Source organism: Hylobates moloch, unplaced genomic scaffold, assembly GCF_009828535.3.
Source record: "Hylobates moloch isolate HMO894 unplaced genomic scaffold, HMol_V3 SCAFFOLD_4, whole genome shotgun sequence".
In the NCBI taxonomy this organism is placed as follows: domain Eukaryota; kingdom Metazoa; phylum Chordata; class Mammalia; order Primates; family Hylobatidae; genus Hylobates; species Hylobates moloch.
Genome location: NW_026652279.1, coordinates 29,607,723 through 29,628,793, shown reverse-complemented (window position 1 = coordinate 29,628,793; position 21,071 = coordinate 29,607,723). Strand labels below are relative to the sequence as shown.

Here is a 21,071-nt window from a genome sequence, read left to right as displayed (position 1 = left end):
TCCTCTTGACAAAAGGAGGCCAGAAAGGAGCACCAAGCATAAACAAGAGTGCTATGCAAAAAGACGCAACAAAAGGCTTCCGCTTACTCACTTCGGTCTCTAAGAACCAATGTTCTCTTTTCACGCTTTCCGGGTTCATGTGAGTTAGTTTTCACAATGGATGCAGTGACCTCAGAAGGAGGGTGAGGACTGTGGAAAGCTGGGGAGGGCACATTGTGGGCCATGGTGCCCACAGCACCTCCAGCTGCAGCAGAGGGCCTCGTGTGGTCATATCTAAACAAAACACACAGCAGACGCATTACAGACATGCCACCCACACACATCTCCCACACTCCCCAGATGCCAATGGCCCTCCTTCTGCTGCACTTGTTGAGGTGAAGAAGGCGGCCATCTTTTCCAATATTTAAACTCTAACAGGATTATCGATTATTAACAGATGCTTGGCAATTCAGTGTGAGGGGGACATTTGCTATCTATCACCTATGCTTAAGTGTCTCTGTGGGACTTGAGTGGGACAGACACACAGCTCCAGACCACACAGAGAACCTGAAAGTTCCAAATAGATGTTGAGCTGAAATCTCCTGATGCCTGACTGACCCAGTATTCTTTGGAGCAGGAGTCCCCAAAATGCTGACAAGGGCCAATGATCTCTCCCTGACTCTCTTGGCACTCATTGACAGGGGAAGACCAAGGTGGGCCTACTTCCATCATCTCCCACTGCACTGCACAGAAAAAGGAGGGAAGGAAGCTTTGCAGCCTAGGAAAGAAAAGATCAGCTCTTCACTACAAAAGCACGAACAAATTTCCGGAATTGTGTACAATTTTATAACTATATATTCATAAGAATAAGGCTGAAAAGTAGTTTTAAAAAATGAAAATTAGGCCGGGCATGGTGGCTCATGCCTGTAATCCCAGCACTTTGGGAAGCTGAGGCGGGCAGATCACAAGGTCAGGAGTCAGAGACCAGCCTGACCAACATGGTGAAACCCCGTCTCTACTAAAAATACAAAAAAAAAAAAAAAAAATTCAGCCAGGCGTAGTGGCGGGTGCCTGTAATCTCAGCTACTCAGGAGGCTGAGGCAGGAGAATTGCTTGAACCCTGGAGGCGGAGGTTGCAGAGAGCCAAGATCTCACCACTGCCCTCCAGCCTGGGCAACAGTGCGAGACTCTCAAAAAAAAAGAAAGAAAAGAAAATTAGTTTTAGGGTACTGAAACTGAGGTTTTAAATTTAGTTGCCATACTTTTTGTAATGTTGTCACATTACTTTTACATTAAAATTTCCCCCTTATCAAGACCCATTCTCCAAATGAAATCAGTGTCACAGCTGGAGCCTGTTGCAGAGTCCTTGCCTGCACCGAGTTCCATAGGCACAGTAGCCCTTCTGGTAGTACTTGCAGATGGTGGACGGCTTGCTGTTTGCCAAGTCATGTGAGAATAGGCACTGACTTCCTTCCCGACACACACCATGCATAAAATACCTGCAGAGACAAGCACAGGCATACAACTTTTAGAAGCACATTTTGCTTTATAAAATCAGCTTATTCTTGAACCTAGCATACAAATACTTACCAAGCATACAGAGCATGTATAAAGGCTCTATTAGGCACTGGAGAGAGATCTATATATTTCCTTGATTCTACAACAGTGATTTCAGAGGCACTACAACTGATTCAATGACAGCTTTTCTGAAAGAAAAACAAATGATCCCATACATTTCTTTTTTTTTCCTTAGTATTTATTGATCATTCTTGGGTGTTTCTTGGAGAGAGGGATGTGGCAGGGTCATAGGATAATAGTGGAGAGAAGGTCAGCAGATAAACACGTGAACAAAGGTCTCTGGCTTTCCTAGGCAGAGGTCCCTGCAGCCTTCGGCAGTGTTTGTGTCCCTGGGTACTAGAGATTAGGGAGTGGTGATGACTCTTAATGAGCATGCTGCCTTCAGGCATCTGTTTAACAAAGCACATCTTGCACAGCCCTTAATCCATTTAACCCTGAGTTGACACAGCACATGTTTCAGAGAGCACGGGGTTGGGGGTAAGGTTATAGATTAACAGCATCCCAAGGCAGAAGAATTTTTCTTAGTACAGAACAAAATGGAGTCTCCTATGTCTACTTCTTTCTATACAGACACAGTAACAATCTGATCTCTCTTTCTTTTCCCCACATTTCCCGCTTTTCTTTTCGACAAAACCGCCATCGTCATCATGGCCCGTTCTCGATGGTCACTGTCTCTTTGGAGCTGTTGGGTACACCTGCAGAAAGGTTGACACTTCACACTTGGAAGATTGCACAGCGGCCAGGCAGAGGCTCTCCTCACTTCCCAGACGGGGCGGCCAGGCAGAGGCGCTCCGCACTTCCCAGACGGGGCGGCCGGGCAGAGGCGCTCCTCACATCCCAGACGATGAGCGGCCAGACAGAGACACTCCTCACTTCCTAGACCGGGTGGCAGCCGGGCAGAGGCTGTAATCTTAGCACTTTGGGAGGCCAAGGCAGGCGCTGGGAGGTGGAGGATGTAGCGAGCCGAGATCACGCCACTGCATTCCAGCCTGTGGCTGCATATTAGAATCAGCTAGCAGGCTTTCAGACCGCATTTCCAAGGCTTCCTCCCTCAGCCTTAGAGACACACTGCTAACACCATACTTTGGAAGTTACTGTGTCCGGAATTAGTGGGTTCTTGGTCTCACTGACTTCAAGAATGAAGCCACGGACCCTCGCGGTGAGTGTTACAGTTCTTAAAGGCGGCGTGTCCGAAGTTTGTTCCTTCTGATGTTTGGATGTGTTCAGAGTTTCTTCCTTCTGGTGGGGTTCATGGTCTCACTGGCTCAGGAGTGAAGCTGCGGACCTTCATGGTGTTACAGCTCTTAAAGCGGCACGTCTGGAGTTGTTCGTTCCTCCCGGTGGGTTCGTGGTCTCGCTGGCTTCAGGAGTGAAGCTGCAGACCTTTGCGATGAGCGTTACAGCTCATAAAGGCAGTGTGGACTCAAAGAGTGAGCAGTAGCAAGATTTATTGCAAAGAGTAAAAGAACAAAGCTGCCACAGTGTAGAAGGGAACCCGAGCGGGTTGCCCGATCCCATACATTTCTATGTGAAGATATATCTTCCTGATTTGAGATATGTTCAATGTGAGCCACATAATTGAGAAAATACTCTGTGAAAAACTGTTCTCTCTGTTCTCAAGGAGCTTAAAGGGCATGACTAATGAAACCAAAAGATCTGGGCTCAAGACCCAGCTCTGCCACTTAAGAACATGTTATAAAACCAACTTCCCTGGGCCTTGCTACCTTTCCCTATAAAATGAAGATTATAGTACCCACTTAACTGGTCATAGTGAGGATCAAATACCATAGTGTGGTATCAAAAGATATACACAGATGCTCCTTGACTAATGATGGAGTTACATCCCAATGAAGCCATTGTTTTTTGTTTTTTGTTTTTTGTTCTGAGATGGAGTCTCTGTCACCCAGGCTGGAGTGCAATGGCACAGTCTCAGCTCACTGCAACCTCTGCCTTGCGGGTTCAAGTGATTCTCCTAGCTCAGCCTAGGCTACCTTACTTATGCTCAGAACACTTACATTAGCCTACAGTTGGGCCAAATCATCTAACACAAAATCTATTTTATAATAAAGTGTAGAATAATCTCATGCAATTTATTGAACAGTGTACTGAAAGTGAGAAACAGAAAGGTTGTATGGGTACTTGAAGTATAGTTTTTGATGAAAGCTGTTTCTGATACATTGTTTCAGATGTATCAGAATATCAGATGTATCACATGTTCTGTATCAGAATATTCCACTGAGATATCAGATCCTGGCCTTGAAGGAGTAAGTGGTACAGGAATACCTGGGAGGCATTCTAACTCTGTCCAGACAGGGTAGAGAGACCTGAGTGAATACTCAAACAGTAGAGACCCTAGATGAACATGCCTTGATATTAAAGATAAACTAGGCTGGGCGTGGTGGCTCACCCCTGTAATCCTAGTACTTTGGGAGGCCGAGGCAGGCGCATCACCTGAGGTCGGGAGTTCCAGACCAGTCTGACCAACATGGAGAAACCTCGTCTCTACTAAAAAAATACAAAATGAGTCAGGAGTGGAGGTGCATGCCTGTGATCCCAGCTACTCAGGAGGCTGAGGCAGGAGAATCGCTTGAACTCAGGAGGTGGAGGTTGCAGTGAGCCGACATTGTACCATTGCACTCCAGCCTGGGTGACAACAGCAAAAACTCCGTCTCAAAAAAAAAAAAAAAAAAGATAAACTAGCCAGGGCAACAAAGGGAGACCCTAAAATTTAAAAATTAGCCTAGCATGGTGGTATGCACCTGTGGTTCAGCTACTCAGGAGAGTGAGACAGGAGGATTGCTTAAACCCAGGTGTTGAAGGCTGCAGTAGCCATGATTGTGCCACTGCACCCTAGCCTGGGTGACAGCAAGATCCTGTCTCACAAAAAAAAAAAAAAAAAAAGTAAACTAGTGTTAGAGTAGAAGTATTTTAGACACACCCTAATAAGCCTTAAAAACAAGCTTTAGAAAAAAAAACAAGCTGATAACAAGTATGTTACTTACTGTCAGCCAAAACAAACTTTAAAGGAAGACAATAAAATCCAAATGCTCAGAAACTCACAATGCTTGGCATCCAATCATAAATTACTAGATATGCCAAAAAGCAGAAAAAAATGTGACCTATAACCAAGAGAAAAATAAAGAACAGGAATTACAGAGATGATGGAATCAGCAAAATAAGACCTTAAGAACAGCTATTATAAATATGCTCAATATGCTGAAAGATTTAAAGAAAAACATAAACATAATGTGGAGAGAAATGGATGATTTAAATAAAACCAAATACTGGGCATGGTGGCTTACGCCTATAATCCCAGCGCTTTGGGAGACTGAGGTGGGCGGATGACCAGAGGTCAGGAGTTCGAAACCAGCCTGGCCAACATGGTGAAACCCCGTCTCTAATAAAAATACAAAAATTAGCCAGGTGTGGTGGCAGGTGCCTGTAATCCCAGCTACTTGGGAGGCTGAGGCAGGAGAATCACCTGAACCCTGGAGGCGGAGGTTGCAGTGAGCCGAGATCACACCATTGCACTCCAGCCTGGGCAATAAGAGCAAAATTCCATCTCAAAACAAAACAAAACAAAAAACAAATGAAACTTCTAGAAGTGAAAAATACAATGTCTGAAATGAGAATTACATTAGATGAGTTTAGTAGATGGGATACTACAAAGGAAAATATCAGAATACTTGAAGACACAGAATAGAAACCATCTGAGAGAGAGAGAGAAAAAAATAAACTTTTGCTTCTGACTACCAAGGAGCATAGATCTTGGCTTCTCACCGTAAACAAAACAAAACAAAACAAAACAAAACAAAACAAAAAAAACCCAACTGGAAAATGAAACAAAATATGTGAAACAACTGCTTTCAGACAATAGAAAAAAGGACTGGTCCTTAAGAGAAGGGAAACACAGAAAGTAAGCCCCACATTTAGTCTGACTTCCTACCTGGAGGCATATTCTAGGTCTTGTACTGGGAGTAGAACCTCAGGCAAATCACAGAGATTGGAGTTTAGGGAGGCTGCAGGGATTCTTTAAAGATCCATAAATAGTCTGGGCTCAGAGGCTCATGCCCGTAATCCCAGCACTTCGGGAGGCCAAGGTGCGAGGACTGCTTGAACCCAGGAGTTTGAGGTCAGCCTGGGCAACATGGCAAAACCCAATCTGTATAAAAAATACAAAAATCAGCCGTGCATGGTGGCTACTTGGGGGCCTGAGGTGGGAGGACTGCTTGAGCCCAGGAAGGAGAGAGGCTGCAGTGAGCTCTGTTTGCACCATTGTACTCCAGCCTGGGTGACAAAGCAAGACCCTGTCTCAAAACAAACAAACAAAAACAAACAAAAAACCCTGTAAATAGAACCACACATAGGCCGCATGCAGTGGCTCATGCCTGTAATCCCAGCACTTTGGGAGGCCAAGGCGAGTGGACTGCTTGAGCTCAGGAGTTTGAGATCAGCCTGGGCAACATGGTGAAACCTCGTCTCTACCAAAAAATATACAAAAAATCAGCCAGGCATGGTAGCGTGTGCCTGTGCTCCCAGCTACTCAGGAAGATGAGGTAGGAGGATCGCTTGAGCCCAGGAGGCAGTGGTTGCAATGAGCCTAGAACATGCTGCTGCACTCTAGCCTGGGTGACAGAGTGAGACCCTGTCTCAAAAAAAAAAAAAAAAAAAAAGTAAGTGGGGGAAAGAATCTTTTCAACAAATGATGCTGGACCCAAAATCGACTTGGAAAAAACTTAAATATGTACCTGCTGATATGACCCAAAATGAAGTATAAAACAACCTATGACATATTCTGGCCAGAAACAATTAATTTGAATCCACAAAACTCCAGATCTAACATCCAGTTCATAGAAAATACAGGAGACTGGGGACAACCTATGAAAGACATCTCGAGAAAACAATCAAATAAATACAAAAGAGGCTGGACGTGGGATCTAGGCCTACTCTCTTTATAAGTGCCACGTAACTAAAGGAGGCTGAGTCTGGAAGTCAGTTTGACAGTTTCTTAAAAAATGTAAACAGAAATCTACCATATGACCCAACAATTCTACGCCTAGGTATGTACCCAAGAAAATGAAAATCTATGTCCACAAAAATACTTGTACATGAATGTCCAAAGCAGCATTATGCGTAACAGCCAAAAAGTGGAAACAATCCAAATGTCCATCAACTGATGAACAGACAGACAAAATGTGATTTATCCATACAATGGGCTCTTATCCAGCCATAAAAAGGAAAGAAGTACTGGCACACACTACAACATGGGCGAACCTTGAAAACATTATGTGGAGTGAAAGAAGCTGGACACAAAAGGCCACATGTTGCAGGATTCCATTTATATGCAATGTCAGAAAAGGCAAACTATAGAGATGGAAAGTAGATTAAGTGGTTGCCTAGGGTCGGGAGGAGAGAAGTGAGGGTGACTGCTAATGAGCACAAGGGATCTTTTGGGGGTGATAGAAATGTCCTGACATTTAACTTTGGTGATGGTTGTACAACCTTGTAAATTCACTAAAAATTTTGCACTGTACACTTCAAACAGGTAAATTTTATGGTATATAAGTTATACCTCAGAAAAAGCTGTTAAAAAAGAGAAAAAAGGGAAGAGACAATGCTAGGTTAGCAGACAGAACACAAGGGACATAATAACCAGATGCAATACTTACCTCTGGACTAGAGTCTGGTTTCAACAAACCAGATACAACAGCCATTTTTGAAATCAGATATTTTGAAAGATATTTTGAAATAAATGTGAGTATGGACTAGGTATAAAATGAAAATTTATTAATATGGAAAGTTAAACACAATTAACTGAGAAGAGTAGATTATAAAACAGCTAATGGTGCAGCTGCTATAGAAAAACAGTATGGGAGTTCCTTAAAAAATTGAAAATATATTTACCATATGATCCGGCAATTCCACTTCTGGGTATAGACATAAAATAATTCAGGCCAGGCCCAGTGGCTCACACTTGTAATCCCAGAACTTTGGGAGGCCGAGGTGGGTGGATCACCTGAGGTCAGGAATTTGAGACCAGCCGGACCAACATGGTGAAACCCCGTCTCTACTAAAAATACAAAAATTAGCCGGGCGTGGTGGTGGGCACCTGTAATCCCAGCTACTTTGGGGGCTGAGGTAGGAGAATCACTTGAACCTGGGAGGGAGAGGTTGCAGTGAGCCAAGATCACGCCACTGCACTCTAGCCTGGGCAACAGAGTGAGTCTGTTTCAAAAAAAATAGAAGACTTCAAAGTAGGGACTCAAATAAACATTTGCACACCCGTGTTCATACCAGCATTATTCACAATAGCCAAAAGGTGGAAGCAACTCAAGCGTGCGCTAATGGACGAATGCATAAACAAGATGTGGTCTATCCATACAATCAGCCTTAAAAAGAAAGGTGATTCTGGCCGGGCGCGGTGGCTCATGCCTGTAATCCCAGCACTTAGGGAGGCCGAGGCGGGCGGATCATGAGATCAGGAGATAGAGACCATCCTGGCTAACACGGTGAAACCCCGTCTCTACTAAAAATACAAAAAAATTAGCTGGGCGTGGTGGCAGGTGCCTATAGTCCCAGCTACTCGGGAGGCTGAGGCAGGAGAATGGCGTGAACCCGGGAGGCGGAGCTTGCAGTGGGCCGAGATCGCGCCACTGCACTCCAGCCTGGGCCACAGAGCGAGACTCCATCTCAAAAAAAAAAAAGGTGATTCTGACACATGCTACAACATGCATGAACCTTGAGGACATTACGCTAGGTAAAATAAACCAGTCACAAAAAGGCAAATGCTGTATGATTCCACTTCTGTGAGGTCCCTAGAGTAGTCAAATTCATAGAGACAGACAGTTGAATGCCAGGTGTCAGAGGCTGGGGATGAGAGAAATGGAAGTTTTTTAATGGGTAGTACAGAGTTTCAGTTTTGCAAGACAAAGAGCTCTGGAGATTGGTTACACAACAATGTGAATGCATGTAACAGAACTATAAACTTAAAAATGGTTAAGATGGTAAATTTTATGGAAATTTTACAATAATTTTTTTTTTTTTTTTAGATGGAGTCTCGCTCTGTCACCCAGGCTGGAGTGTAGTGACACCATCTCAGCTCACTGCAACCTCCGCCTCCCAAGTTCAAGCGTTCACCTGCCTCAGCCTCCAAAGTAGCTGGGATTACAAGCACCCGCCACCACGCCCAGCTAATTTTTGTATTTTTAGTAAAGACGGGGGTTTCACCATGTTGGCCAGGCTGGTCTTGAACTCCTGACCTTGTGATCCGCCCACCTTGGCCTCCCAAAGTGCTGGGATTATAGGAGTGAGCCACCGCGCCCGGCCCACAATAAAATTTTTTAAACCAGTATATACAGTATGATCTCATTTTGGTAAAAGATTATAAATATATACATACGTGTACTTTAAAATTCTGGGGCCCAGCAGGGCATGGTGGCTCACACCTGTAATCCCAGCACTTTGAGAGGCTGAGGCAGGTAGATCACTTGAGGTCAGGAGTTCAAGACCAGCCTGGCCAACATGGCAAAATCCCGTCTCTACTAAAAATACAAAAATTAGCTGGGCATGGTGGTAGGTGCCTGTAATCCCAGCTACTTGGGAGGCTGAGGCAGGAGAATCACTTGAACCCAGGAGGCTGAGGTTGCAGTAAGCCCAGATCGCACCACTGCACTCCAGCCTGGGCAACAGAGCAAGACTCTGTCTCAAAAAAAAAAAAAAAAAAATTCTGGGGCCAGGCGTAGTGGCTCACGCCTGTAACCCCAGCACTTTGGGAGGATGAGGCGGGCAGATCTCTTGAGCTCAGGAGTTCAAGACTAGCCTGGGCAACATGGCAAAACCTCATCTCTACAAAAAATACAAAAATTAGCCAGCTGTGGTTGTGTGCGCCTGTAGTCCCAGTTACTAGGGAGGCTGAAGCGGGAGGATCACTTGAGCTTAGAAATTGGAGACGACAGTGAGCTATGATTGTATCACTGCACTCCAGTCTGGACAACACAGTGAGACCCTGTCTCAAAAAAAAATCTGGAAAGATATATAATAGCATGTTGAGAGTAGTGATTCTTGAGGATAAAATATATGGTATTTTTTTCTTTTTATTTTTGCAAATAGCAAAGCCAAGGCTCAGAGAGGTGAGGTGACTTACAAAAGATTTAATTGCTAGGTATGAGGACTCCAACTCTGGCCATTCCAGATAGCCCTGACCTTTCCCCAACAAAATCAATTTCCCTATCATGCTGCCTTCATCCCCATCGTGGCCCCTGTGTAAAACACAGTAGCCCATATCTTTCATTCTACTGAATTACTATAACCCACCTTCCTTCATGGACCAGCATGAGTCTTGGCTGATCCAAGAGGCCTCCTCATACCCTGCAGCCCACAGGCTCACTCACTAGTGACATCCACACGCTATGGCACTTCCCAATCTGGGGCCCCAGATCCTCTCGAGCTAGTGCTCTGGAAGATGTAGTTGGGAACATCTGTTCTCTAATAAAGAATGCTTGGGAATAACTGCAGGAAGGCACAGCTAGAATATGACTAAATGCAAGCAGATATAGAAAGCATCAATCTAACCATTTATATGGTTCTGTCTGAAAGTGGAAAATAGAACAGAACTACACAACAGGAAGGCCGGGTACAGTGGCTCACGCCTGTAATCCCAGCACTTTGGGAGGTCAAGGTGGGCAGATCATCTGAGGTCAGGAGTTTGAGACCAGCCTGGCCAACATGGTGAAACCCCGTCTCTACTAAAAATACAAAAATTAGCCGGGCATGGTAGCAGCCGCCTGTAATCCCAGCTACTCGGGAAGCTGAGGCATGAGAATCGCTTGAACCCAAGAGGCGGAGGCTGCAGTGAGCCGAGACTGTGCCACTGCACTCCAGCCTGGCGACAGAGTGAGACTCCGTCTCAGGGAAAAAAAAAAAAAAGAGAACTAGACAACAAGAGGGAATGATATGGAAGGAATGCCAGGAAGGCCCGAGAGGCCCAGACTGCTGGTGTCTCCAGAGAAAGAGTACTAGTGAACATGCTGCACATGTGCCCCAATCAGAAACCTCTGACTTCTCCACCTGTTCCTCTCCCCAAAAGCAGAGGAAGTGCTGACCAGACCTACCTGACAGTTTATTTTTTTCCCAGGGAAATTATAAAAGGATATTCTAGTATATAAGTCAGTCTCTTATGAGTTTGGCTAGTATGAGCCACCTCTATGTACACCAACAGAATCAAATTTCTGAGCCTACAAAATGAGAACTGGACCTCATGACTTAAGTGACTATACAATGGTGCCATCCTACAGCCTTTGCTAGGTAGTCATCTAGGCTTTCCCCAGGAAGCACCCTCTTGTGGCCTACCATTAGATCAGCAGTCCCCAATCTTTTTGGAGCCAGGGACCAGTTTTATGGAAGACAATTTTTCCACAGAATGGGGGGATGGGGGATGGTTTCAGGATGATTCAAGCACATTACATTTATTGTGCACATTATTATTGTAACATATAACGAAATAAGTATACAACTCACCATAGTGTAGAATCAGTGGGACACTGAGCTTGTTTTTCTGCAACTAGATGGTCCCATCTGGGGGTCATGGGAGACAGTGACAGTTCATCAGGCATTAGATTCTCATAAGAAGCACACAATGTAGATCCCTCACATGCACACGTGACAATAGGGTTAGTGCTTCTGTGAGAATCTAATGCTGCTGCTGATCTGACAGGAGGTGGAGCTCAGGTGGTAATGTGAGTGATGGGGAGTGGCTATAAACACAGATAAAGCTTTGCTCACTTGCCCACTGCTCATCTCCTGCTGTGTGGCCTGGTTCCTAAAAGGCCATGGACTGGTTGGGGACCACTGCACTAGATCAGACATTGTGCAGTAATTTGCCATAAGGCTGTTATAGTTTTATTTTTTAAAAAGAAAAAGCGCAAACAGAAGCTGGAAAACTAAGGGCACTTTTTATTAGAAACTTAGAGTTCCTGTTATTTACAATACCGATTTTATAAATGCACAGAAGAGAGTTAAACAGCAGATCTGAGACTGCTATCCTTAGGAAGGTCTGCTTCCAAGGCTGTCCCTTGCCTGGCATCTGGGAACTTGGCTAGTAACAGTTCTCTACACAGATACAAAATTTTCCCTAAATGATGGAGAGTGGCTCCTGTGTCTAAACTGATGTACGATGTAGTTCAGGCTGAAAACCTGCTTTCCTTCTGGGAGTCTGGAATTTTGGTTCATGCTAGGCAGAGGGTGCCTATGTGACCAGCTTGGGCACTGAATCCCTAATGGGCTTCCCTGGACATATGTTGCCGCATTTTCATTGCTGTGTGGCCCTCTCAGGGAGGGAGAGATGTAGGAAGCCTGCACCTAGGCTCCTCCAGACCCCCTATGTCTTCTGCCCTCATGATCTGGCTGTGACCCCTTACTAGATATGGTAATAATCTCAGCCTTGAATACAGCTGTATCCTGGGACTCACTTGTCCTAGTTCTAGGCAGTCTCTGGATTTGAGGTGGTCTTGGAGATCTCAAACACAAAAGTAGAGTATACATCTAAGCAGTTTGAGAATTATTTTTGAGAAATGCTACTCGAGACTGCAATATTTCAATTGTCCTCAAACATGGTAATCTTTGAGGGTGTAATAGTTTAAAAAAAAAAGTCAGTGCCAAGAGCCAAGTCTGAATGACAAAGAGGTATCAGGATTAGTAAACTCATAAATACTGAAAGAAGACAGGTTCAAAGTGGCAACATAAGCAGTTACACAAAAGTGATACCGAATAAATACTGTATAGTTTCTTTCCTTTTCTCAGGTGGAGACAGGATCTTGCTATGTTGCCCAGGCTGGTCTCGAACTCCAGGGCTTAAGTGATCCTCCTACCTCGGCCTCCCCAAGTGCTGGGATTACAGGCATGAGCCACTGCACTAGCCAATACTGTATCGTTTCTTTTGAAGCAATTAGAACAGAAAATTTCCTGAAAGAACCAGGGTGGAAGACTACCACAGGCCCTCTACCAGATACTAATTGTTAACAAGGCAGACAAGAGGAGATTTTTTTAGGTAGTGGTCTCCTGCAAGGATGCCTTTTATAATTCTACCTCCACCTTCCATAGGTCCTATCCAGAAAACTTGCCTTCCAAACTGCACTAATTATCTCTTCCATTAAAATACAAATATTTAACTGCCAACCAGAGCTTCTAGTTAGTTTTGCCATTTATAAGCTGGTGACTTCATAAAAGCCACTTCACTTCTGTAAGTGACTGAGCTGAGATTTAAACAGATTCAAAAATAATTTCTAGACCACCATCACTGCCTTCAAGAAAGGCAAGTATGAAACGAGAGTTATGTAAGAGGTGAAGTCAGCCCAGTCCTATTTTTGTAGTATATGTCACCATTTCCACTCCCCAGTGACAAGCACAAAGCCACCTAGAGCACATCCTGCTTGTCCTTTGGGGCATCTCTGTCATGTGCTTATAGTCATTCCTTTCCATCTATGTTATACTGATCTTACTCCAAGCCTCTTTCATATTGTGCTTTGTAATGAATTTCCAACTGCTCACCCTTTCTGATGGACAAACTGCCCCTCATATCTTCCAAGAGAGATGACTGAGACATGAACTGGAGGAGGGGAGAGACGACTAGGTGGGTGAAGTGCATAGCTGGAGACTCAGAGCAGGTAGGTTCTTTCTGGGGGACACTCCAAAGGGGTGTTACCCTAGGTAAACCCAAAAGACTGTTTCAGACAGTATGGCTATTATACACTGCAGAGCATATCAGGTTCACTGCTGGCCACAGAACCACCAGCAGCTCCAGCAGCAGCAGTGCTAAGCAAAACAATCAATCTGGTTTCTTACAGGCCCTTGAATGTTGCCTGTTTAGCAAAACGCTTTGCAAATCATTTCCAAGCATACAGGTAATTTGCATCCTCAGTGTCTTTTTTTTTTTTTTTTTTTTTGAGACGGAGTCTCGCTCTGTCGCCCAGGCTGGAGTGCAGTGGCGCAATCTCAGCTCACTGCAAGCTCCGCCTCCCGGGTTCACGCCATTCTCCTGCCTCAGCCTCTCTGAGTAGCTGGGACTACAGGCGCCCGCCACCACGCCCGGCTAATTTTTTGTATTTTTAGTAGAGACGGGGTTTCACCGTGGTCTCGATCTCCTGACCTCATGATCCGCCCGCCTCGGCCTCCCAAAGTGCTGGGATTACAAGCGTGAGCCACCGCGCCCGGCCCTGTCTTTTTTTTTTTAATTTTTTTTTTTTACATTTTCCTACATATTTTCACAGGCTAAAATTTTATGGCTATACTCCTTGTGACAGCAGATCCATTGAGGGGGAAGGAAGCAAATGGTAGGCACTGTGGCAGGCTTGCAATAAATGTACTGATTAGAGGTGGGGATAAAATGAAGTACAGTGTGATGGTGAAGACACTGAAGTCAGACTGCTTGCTATGTGAGCTTGAGCAAGTTATTTAAATCACTGAGCCTCAGTTTCCCCATCTGTAATGTGATGATAATAACTGCACTTACTTCATAGACTGCTATGATAGACTACTGGGACATTTAACTGAGAAAATGCATGTAAGTGCTCATCCTAATACAAAATAAATGGTTTGTTGCTATTATTTAATTTTTAAACAGCCATGCCGGTTAGGTATTACCATCCTCATTTCACAGATGAGGCAGTTGTGGCACAGGCGGTACCAGGATTAGAATCCAGAACTGCCTAACCCTGGGGCTCAAACTCTTCCTGCCACCTGCCAGCTGAAAAGATCCCCCATGTTTTGTGACTTTCAAAGAATCAAAAGCCCGAGGCTTGACTATCTTAGGACAATGAAATCCTGTGTCTTCTAATAGTGATTATGAGATGCCAGGAAGTTCTATCACAAGAGGAGAGGGTGAAATCAACTGGTTACCAAGCTATAATAAGGGCCTCCTCCAGGGCTCCGAAAACAGACTGGAAGACAGGGAGATGGTTGTGGGGGAGGGGAATCAGCAAAAATGCACAGATTGAGATTCTGGATAGAGCGGCATGTCAAGGAATCAGAAGAGCTGACTGACAGCATAACTGTACAAGCAGTCATTTTTACCATTCCAGGCAATAAAAACATGGAGTGTCTTTGTCATTAGGTTTGAGACTCCTAGCATTTGATAAGCATCTCTTGGAGAGACATAATACCTAACAGATTGGAAGCAAAACTGACATTATTCTGCTGTCATTCAAAATAAACATGTACATCACATCCCACAGTCAGGAAAACCTAAAACTTTGTGACCTGAGATTTAAAAAAACAAAACAAAACAAAAACAAAACAAAAAAAAAACACCCTGCTTAGATCTGGTCCCCAAAATAAATCATATCTTGAACATTTCCTATAAATTATCAATGTCTACAGATAAGGCTTTTGTTAATGAGATAATAAAGTGAGAAAAGCTTTTGGTAGATAAGCTGGTAGAAAAGTTTATGGTAGATAAACACACTAATGTAAACTTGGTACTCTTGGTCATATTGGTTTTTTCCCACTTAAAACACCTGTTATGTTTTTTATTTGGCAAGGCAGTCATCGGGAGCCCTGACTCCTTTCCACCCCTTTGTGAGCAAACTTCTTTGCAGTTTTACATATCCTTGTATGAGTTTCCTTTCATGGGAACATATTAAAAGCTTTGAAAAGTCCTGCGGTAAAGAAATTTTAATTTAGCATTTCGAAACTTATCTGGAGGCCCTACAGTCTATGAGGGCATGAACTTTGATTTCACGTCTCTGCCACTTGGAAGCTAAATGACCTTAGGCAAGTCGCTTCAATGCTGAGGCTCAGTTTTACGATCTGTGGAATAGCACTGGTTGCTGGATTATACACTACAGTACCTAAGAGCCGCAGCACATTGTAAGTCCAACAAACATGAATAAACACTTAAACAGAAGTGATCCCTTCTCAACATTCCAACCCAATCTTCATTTATATGGAGCAACATCGTGCAGAACACCCCTGTTTGGGAAACAGATTAAAGCTTTCAAGTCAAGCTATCTCCAGGGATACAAGGAAAAAACCAAGATGATCCTGATTTAGGTCCTTGTGCCTCTACTAAGGTGTGAAATTTTAGGCAAATTTCAAGTCTTTCTGAGCATAATATTCCTTATTTGTAAAATAAGATACTACAGAGTTGAGATTAAATTATAAAGCATTATTACATAAATGTTTACTGTTTTGTGGACACTTCTTAGATGAGGTACGGGAATAAATGGTAGAATTAAACCACAGAGTGAGGGGAGGAATAGAGAGGTTTTTCTAGGAGGCTACAAGCTGCTTTACAGTGCACAATGACCTAGGAATACTTCGTCCAGAAGGAGAAACTTTATACAAATAAAAATACGTAAACACACACAAACCCGTCTTCACAAAACACCTTCTAGTACAAATAACCGAGTAAAAGTCTTTTTATAGACACTAGGTGCAAATTTCTGACAACAGCTTAACATAAGCCACCTGGGCCTTGGATAAATTGAACAGTTAATGTACACTAATGCTAATAGAAAACTTACTACACAGTCACGTCTCAACTATTCATACCAATGAAGAGAAGTAACAACATAGAAAATAAACTGTTTATTACACAAACTCTATAACTGTTTTTAAGCAATGTTTCCCACAAAAATTATTAAATGAAATTTGTATTTTCCAAGCATACAATTCAATTTGCGTTTTCCAAACATACAATTCAATAGGACTAGACTCCATTACCAGCAAGCCACAAGCTGACCAAGCAATGAGGGTGTTACACAACCACACTATTCTATTTCATAGGAGCAGTCGTAGTGTAGCTATCTGGCTTTCTATTTTCTACAACAAACCATCCATTACCGTGGCATTTCTCCTCGTAAATGGCTCTCTCAGTAAGATAAGAGTGTCAACGTCTTTCAGTCTCAGTTTCCTGCACTGTAAAATGGTAATAATAACTAGTAAGTTGTCTTACTGTGAAGTCTGATGATAATGAATATAAAGGACTTGGAAATATGCAGGGCGCTTCACCGATATTCAGAATATGCTACCTGTCGTTATTATTTTCTACACAACAATTTTTACTTGCTAACTCTCTGCAAGTTTAGATTGCATCTGGATTCTCCAAACTTTGAGGCCCTTATAATCGATTAACAAATTACTCCTATGTGGTATCCCCATTTGTAACCGTCCTCTTGGCGTCCCTTTACTCAACTCCAAATCTTTTCCAGTTAAAGCGTAAGCCCCAGAGCCTTCCCGACAGCGCCCCGGCATCCTGCACGGCCCTGGCTAGGACGTCCTTCCTCCCAGCCCACAAGGGCCACGCTTCAAACTCGGGGCGTACGCCCAGCGCTGGCCTCGCCCAGCGTGTCGGCCACGCATCCCCCGGATCCCCGGCTCTGGCCGCAGTGCTAGCTCTGCCTCGCAAAGCCCCGCCGCGAAAAGCTGAGTAACTTTCCGAGTCCCGCTCTAGCCTCAGGTTCCCGGGCGACAGGATTGGCGCGCACCGGCCCCCCTGCGGCCTAGGGGAGCGGCCCGAAGTGGCCCGGCGCTCCTGGCTCCAGCGCACTGACCTGCAAGTGACCTGCTTGGTGCTCATGGTGGCTGGGCTGAGGGACCGTCGTCGTGCCGCCGCCTCTCGCAACCGCTGCCGCCTCGGCCTTGGCCCTGGCCCGGCCCATCCCGCGTAGCCGCGTCACGCCGGCGCACACCGCCCCCTCCGGTGTAGCACCTTTGTAGCGCCGGAGGGTAACCTAGCCGCCGTCACAATTGGTTCCGCACCGGGGATCGGGCAGGCTGTCCCGGCATCCCTGCTCTGGGTGTCCCTCACTTCCAAGCCTCCGGGGCGGAGCCTGGCTGGCATCCTTGTCCTGCCAGTCTTATCCCGATGCCTACTGTTAGTGCCTGCGATTCTGCCCCGATCGCCAAGAGTATTCCTTAGGGATCTCCCACCTCCTTCGAGGCACTTCACCACTCCTGGGGCAAACTCCAGCCTCTCCTCTTAATCCCAGATGCCCCTATCCATTCATACTTGCACTCACGGGGCACCCTTCTCAGGCCCTGCCTCAACTGTTCCCGCCGGACCTCGCCTCCCACTTAAGGAAATTCCTTAGCTCTCTCCCAACTGCTCTTTCCCCAAATCTCTACTTCCACAAGTTTTAGTCTTCATTTTCTTTCCGGCCAGTCCTGTGCTGCTCGTCTTCCATTTCCTATGGTGGAAACCCCAAAACTTATTTTTGACACGTCCCTCTAGCTCTCTATACCCTGCAGATTCTGCTCCCACACCTCTGTCCAATGCGTCCTCTTCTGCCCCTTTCCACCGTCCCTTCTACCTAGCACCATGCCATAACTTTTTATTTATTTATTTTTTGAGACGGAGTTTCTCTCTTGTTGCCCAGGCTGGAGTGCAGTGGGCGATCTCGGCTCACTGCAACCTCCGCCTCCCGGGTTCAAGTGATTCTCCTGCCTCTCAGCCTCCCAAGTAGCTGGAATTACAAGGCGTGCACGCCCAGCCAGCCATGCAATAGCCTTTTAACTGGTCTTCTGGCTTCTGTTCCAGGTAAAAATCTATTTTTAAAACATAAATCGGATCATGTCATTCACCTTTTAATCTTACAATAGCTTCTCATTGCTTAAAAACTCGAGATACATAACATGCACAATATAAGTGCACCGAACACATTCTATGAATTTTTGCACATGCATACACTCATGAAACTACCACCCAGATCAAAATAAAGAATTTTTTGTTTTGTTTTGAGACAGGATCTTGCTCTGTCGCCCAGGCTGGAGTGCAGTGGCGCCATCATAGTTCAAGCAATCCTCTGCCTTAACCTCCCCAGCAGCTGGGAATACAGGTGCGCAACACCATGCTCGACTAAATCTCAAAATGCTGGAGTAAGGAGAGGTTGAGCCGGAAGGATCCTTTGAGCATAGTTCACTGCAGTCGAGGCTGCAGGGGCTGCGTGGGGGGCGGATATTATCGACACCCCAGAAGGCTTCCTTATGGTCCTTCCCAGTCAATACTTTACAAAGGTCATTGCTTGGGTTAATCTCTATCACTATAAATTAGTTTAACTGTTCTTGACTTTCATATAAATAATAATTCAGTACCTACGCTTTTGTCTGCCTTCTTTTGAGCAACACTTTATCTGTGAGATCTTTCCATGTTATGTATGTATAGCTGTATGTTCTTCTTTTACTTTGCTATAAAAATATTGAGTCTTCCAATGAATGAGCATGGTATATGCTTCCAATTACTCAGAACTTTTGAAATTTTTCTCAGGAATTTGGAAGTATACTGGAAATTTTGTTTTCAGTGTCTTGAATATTGCATTTTAATTCATAACACATTTGATCCATGCAATTCATGCTCGTAAAAATTACATGTCTTTTTTTTTTTTTTTTTTGAGAGGGAGTCTTGCTCTGACATGCTCTTGGCTCACTGCAACCTCCACCTCCCGTGTTCAAGCGATTCTCCTGTCTCAGCCTCCGGAGTAGCTGGGATTATACAGGCGCACGCTGCCACACCCAGCTAATTTTTTGTGTTTTAGTAGCGACGGGGTTTCACCCTGTTGCCCAGGCTGGTCTAGAACTTCTGAGCTCAGGCAATCCACCCGCCTCGGCCTCCCAAAGCGCTGGGATTACAAGCGTGAGCCACCGCGCCCGGCCTCTAAAATACACTAGATCTTTGTATGCTGACTTGGGATTCAGCTCCATGCTAAATTTTGAATTAATTCAAATGGTTTATTTATTGTAGTTAGTTATCGATTTTCCATACACAATCACGCCATCAGCAAATAATGACAGTTTTGCTTCCTTTTCATCTTTGTATCTTTTATTTCTTTTCCTTGCCTTATTGCATGCACCGTCTACAGCCTTCAGAACAATGTTAAGGAGAAGTAGTAATAGTGTACATCTTATTTTGTTCCTGGATTCAAGAAAAATATTTAATATTTTCATTCATTTGGGTAAATACCAAAGAGCACAATTTCTGGGTCATATGGTAAGTGTTTGTTGAGTTTTGTAATAAACTGGCAGACTATTTTCCAAATCACTATACCATTTTGCATTCCCATCAGCAATGAGAGTTCCTGTTGCTCCACATCCTCTCCAGTATTTGGTATTCTCAGTGTTTTGGATTTTAGCCATTCTACTAGGTGAGAGTTCATCACTAGAAAACTTGCCCTATAAGAAATACTAAAAGGAGTTATTCAAGCCAAAATTATAGGGCGCTACCTATAATCCCAGCACTTTGTGAGCCTGACGCAGGAGGATCACTTGAGTCCAGGAGCTCAAGACAAGCCTGGGCAACATAACAAGACCCTGTCTCTATAAAAATTAAAATTAAAATATTAGCCAGCTGTGGTGTTATGCATCTGTAGTTCCAGCCGATTGGGAGGCTGAAGTGGGAGGATCCGTTGAGCCCAGAAGTTTGAGGCTGCAATGAGCACTGATTGCACCACTGCACTCCAACGTGGGTGACACAGCAAGACCCTGTCTCAAAACATAAAATAGGCTGGGTGTGGTGGCTCACAACTGAAATACCAGCACTTTGGGAGGCTGAGGCGGGTGGATCACTTGAGGTCAGGAGTTTAAAACCAGCCTGGCCAACCTGGTGAAACCCCGTATCTACTAAAAATACAAAATTAGCCTGGTGCAGTGGTGCATACCTGTAATCCCAGTTACTTGGGAGGCTAAGGCAGGAGAACTGCTTGAACCCGGGAGATGGAGGCTGCAGTGAGCTGAGATTGCACCACTGCACTCCAGCCTGGGCAATGGAGCAAGACTCCATCTCATAAACAAACAAATAAATAACATAGGCCAGGTGTAGTGGCTCACTTCTGTAATCCCAGCACTTTGGGAGGCCGAGGCTGGCAGATCACAAGGTCAGGAGTTCAAGACCAGCCTGGCCAACATGGGGAAACCCAATCTCTATTAAAAATATAAAATAGTCAGGCATGATGGTGGGTGCCTGTAGTCTCAGCTACTTGGGAGGCTGAGGCAAAGGGAGGTGGAGGTGGAGGTTGCAGTGAGGCAAGATCACGCCACTGCACTCCAGCCAAGGCGACAGAGTGAGACTCCGTCTCAAATAAAAAATAAAATAAAATGCCTTTAAAAATCTTTTAAAAACTACAATTTATGTAGTTTTCTGTGTCTATGTTTTATTTTATAATAAGATTTTTAAAGACAGAGACAAGGTAAAAAAAGGATTGAAGATGCTTGTGTTGAAAAAAAAAATGCTGGTATATTTAAAATGTTTATTAAAGCATGGTGCTCAATCCCTTTTCATGAGATTAACAATACCTCTTGGTGTTGGTGTCAGAAAGATTATATTCTCAATTGAAAGTGGCTTAGGTCACTCAAGCAACCTAAGAAACAAAACCATGTCGTTTATTTATTTGAGACAGAGTTTCGCTCTATAGCCCAGGCTGGAGTGCAATGGTGCAGTCACGGCTCACTGCAAGCTCCGCCTCCTGGTCTCAAGCGATTCTCCTGTCTCAGCCTCCCAAGTAGCTGGGACTACAGGCGTCCACCACCAC

The 21,071-nt window shown here is 44.5% G+C and overlaps 1 protein-coding gene across 2 annotated transcripts in view; it reads right to left on the bottom strand.

The window, feature by feature from the left end:
• Positions 1–17,218, bottom strand: part of MKRN2 (makorin ring finger protein 2) — a 29,590-nt gene extending 12,372 nt beyond the window's left edge. Inside the window, exons 1-3 of one of the 2 annotated variants that reach the window (XM_032149759.2) lie at positions 17,103–17,218; positions 1,350–1,478; positions 92–273 (exon numbers count right to left, since the gene is read on the bottom strand). In XM_032149759.2, coding sequence (XP_032005650.1) covers positions 92–273; positions 1,350–1,478; positions 17,103–17,128 — 337 coding nt within the window. In that variant the 5' untranslated portion in view covers positions 17,129–17,218. Of the gene's footprint in view, positions 1–91; positions 274–1,349; positions 1,479–16,392; positions 16,464–17,102 lie in introns of those variants that run through there. The other variant, XM_058437292.1, reaches the window with a different exon arrangement.
• Positions 17,219–21,071: the final 3,853 nt, after the last annotated feature.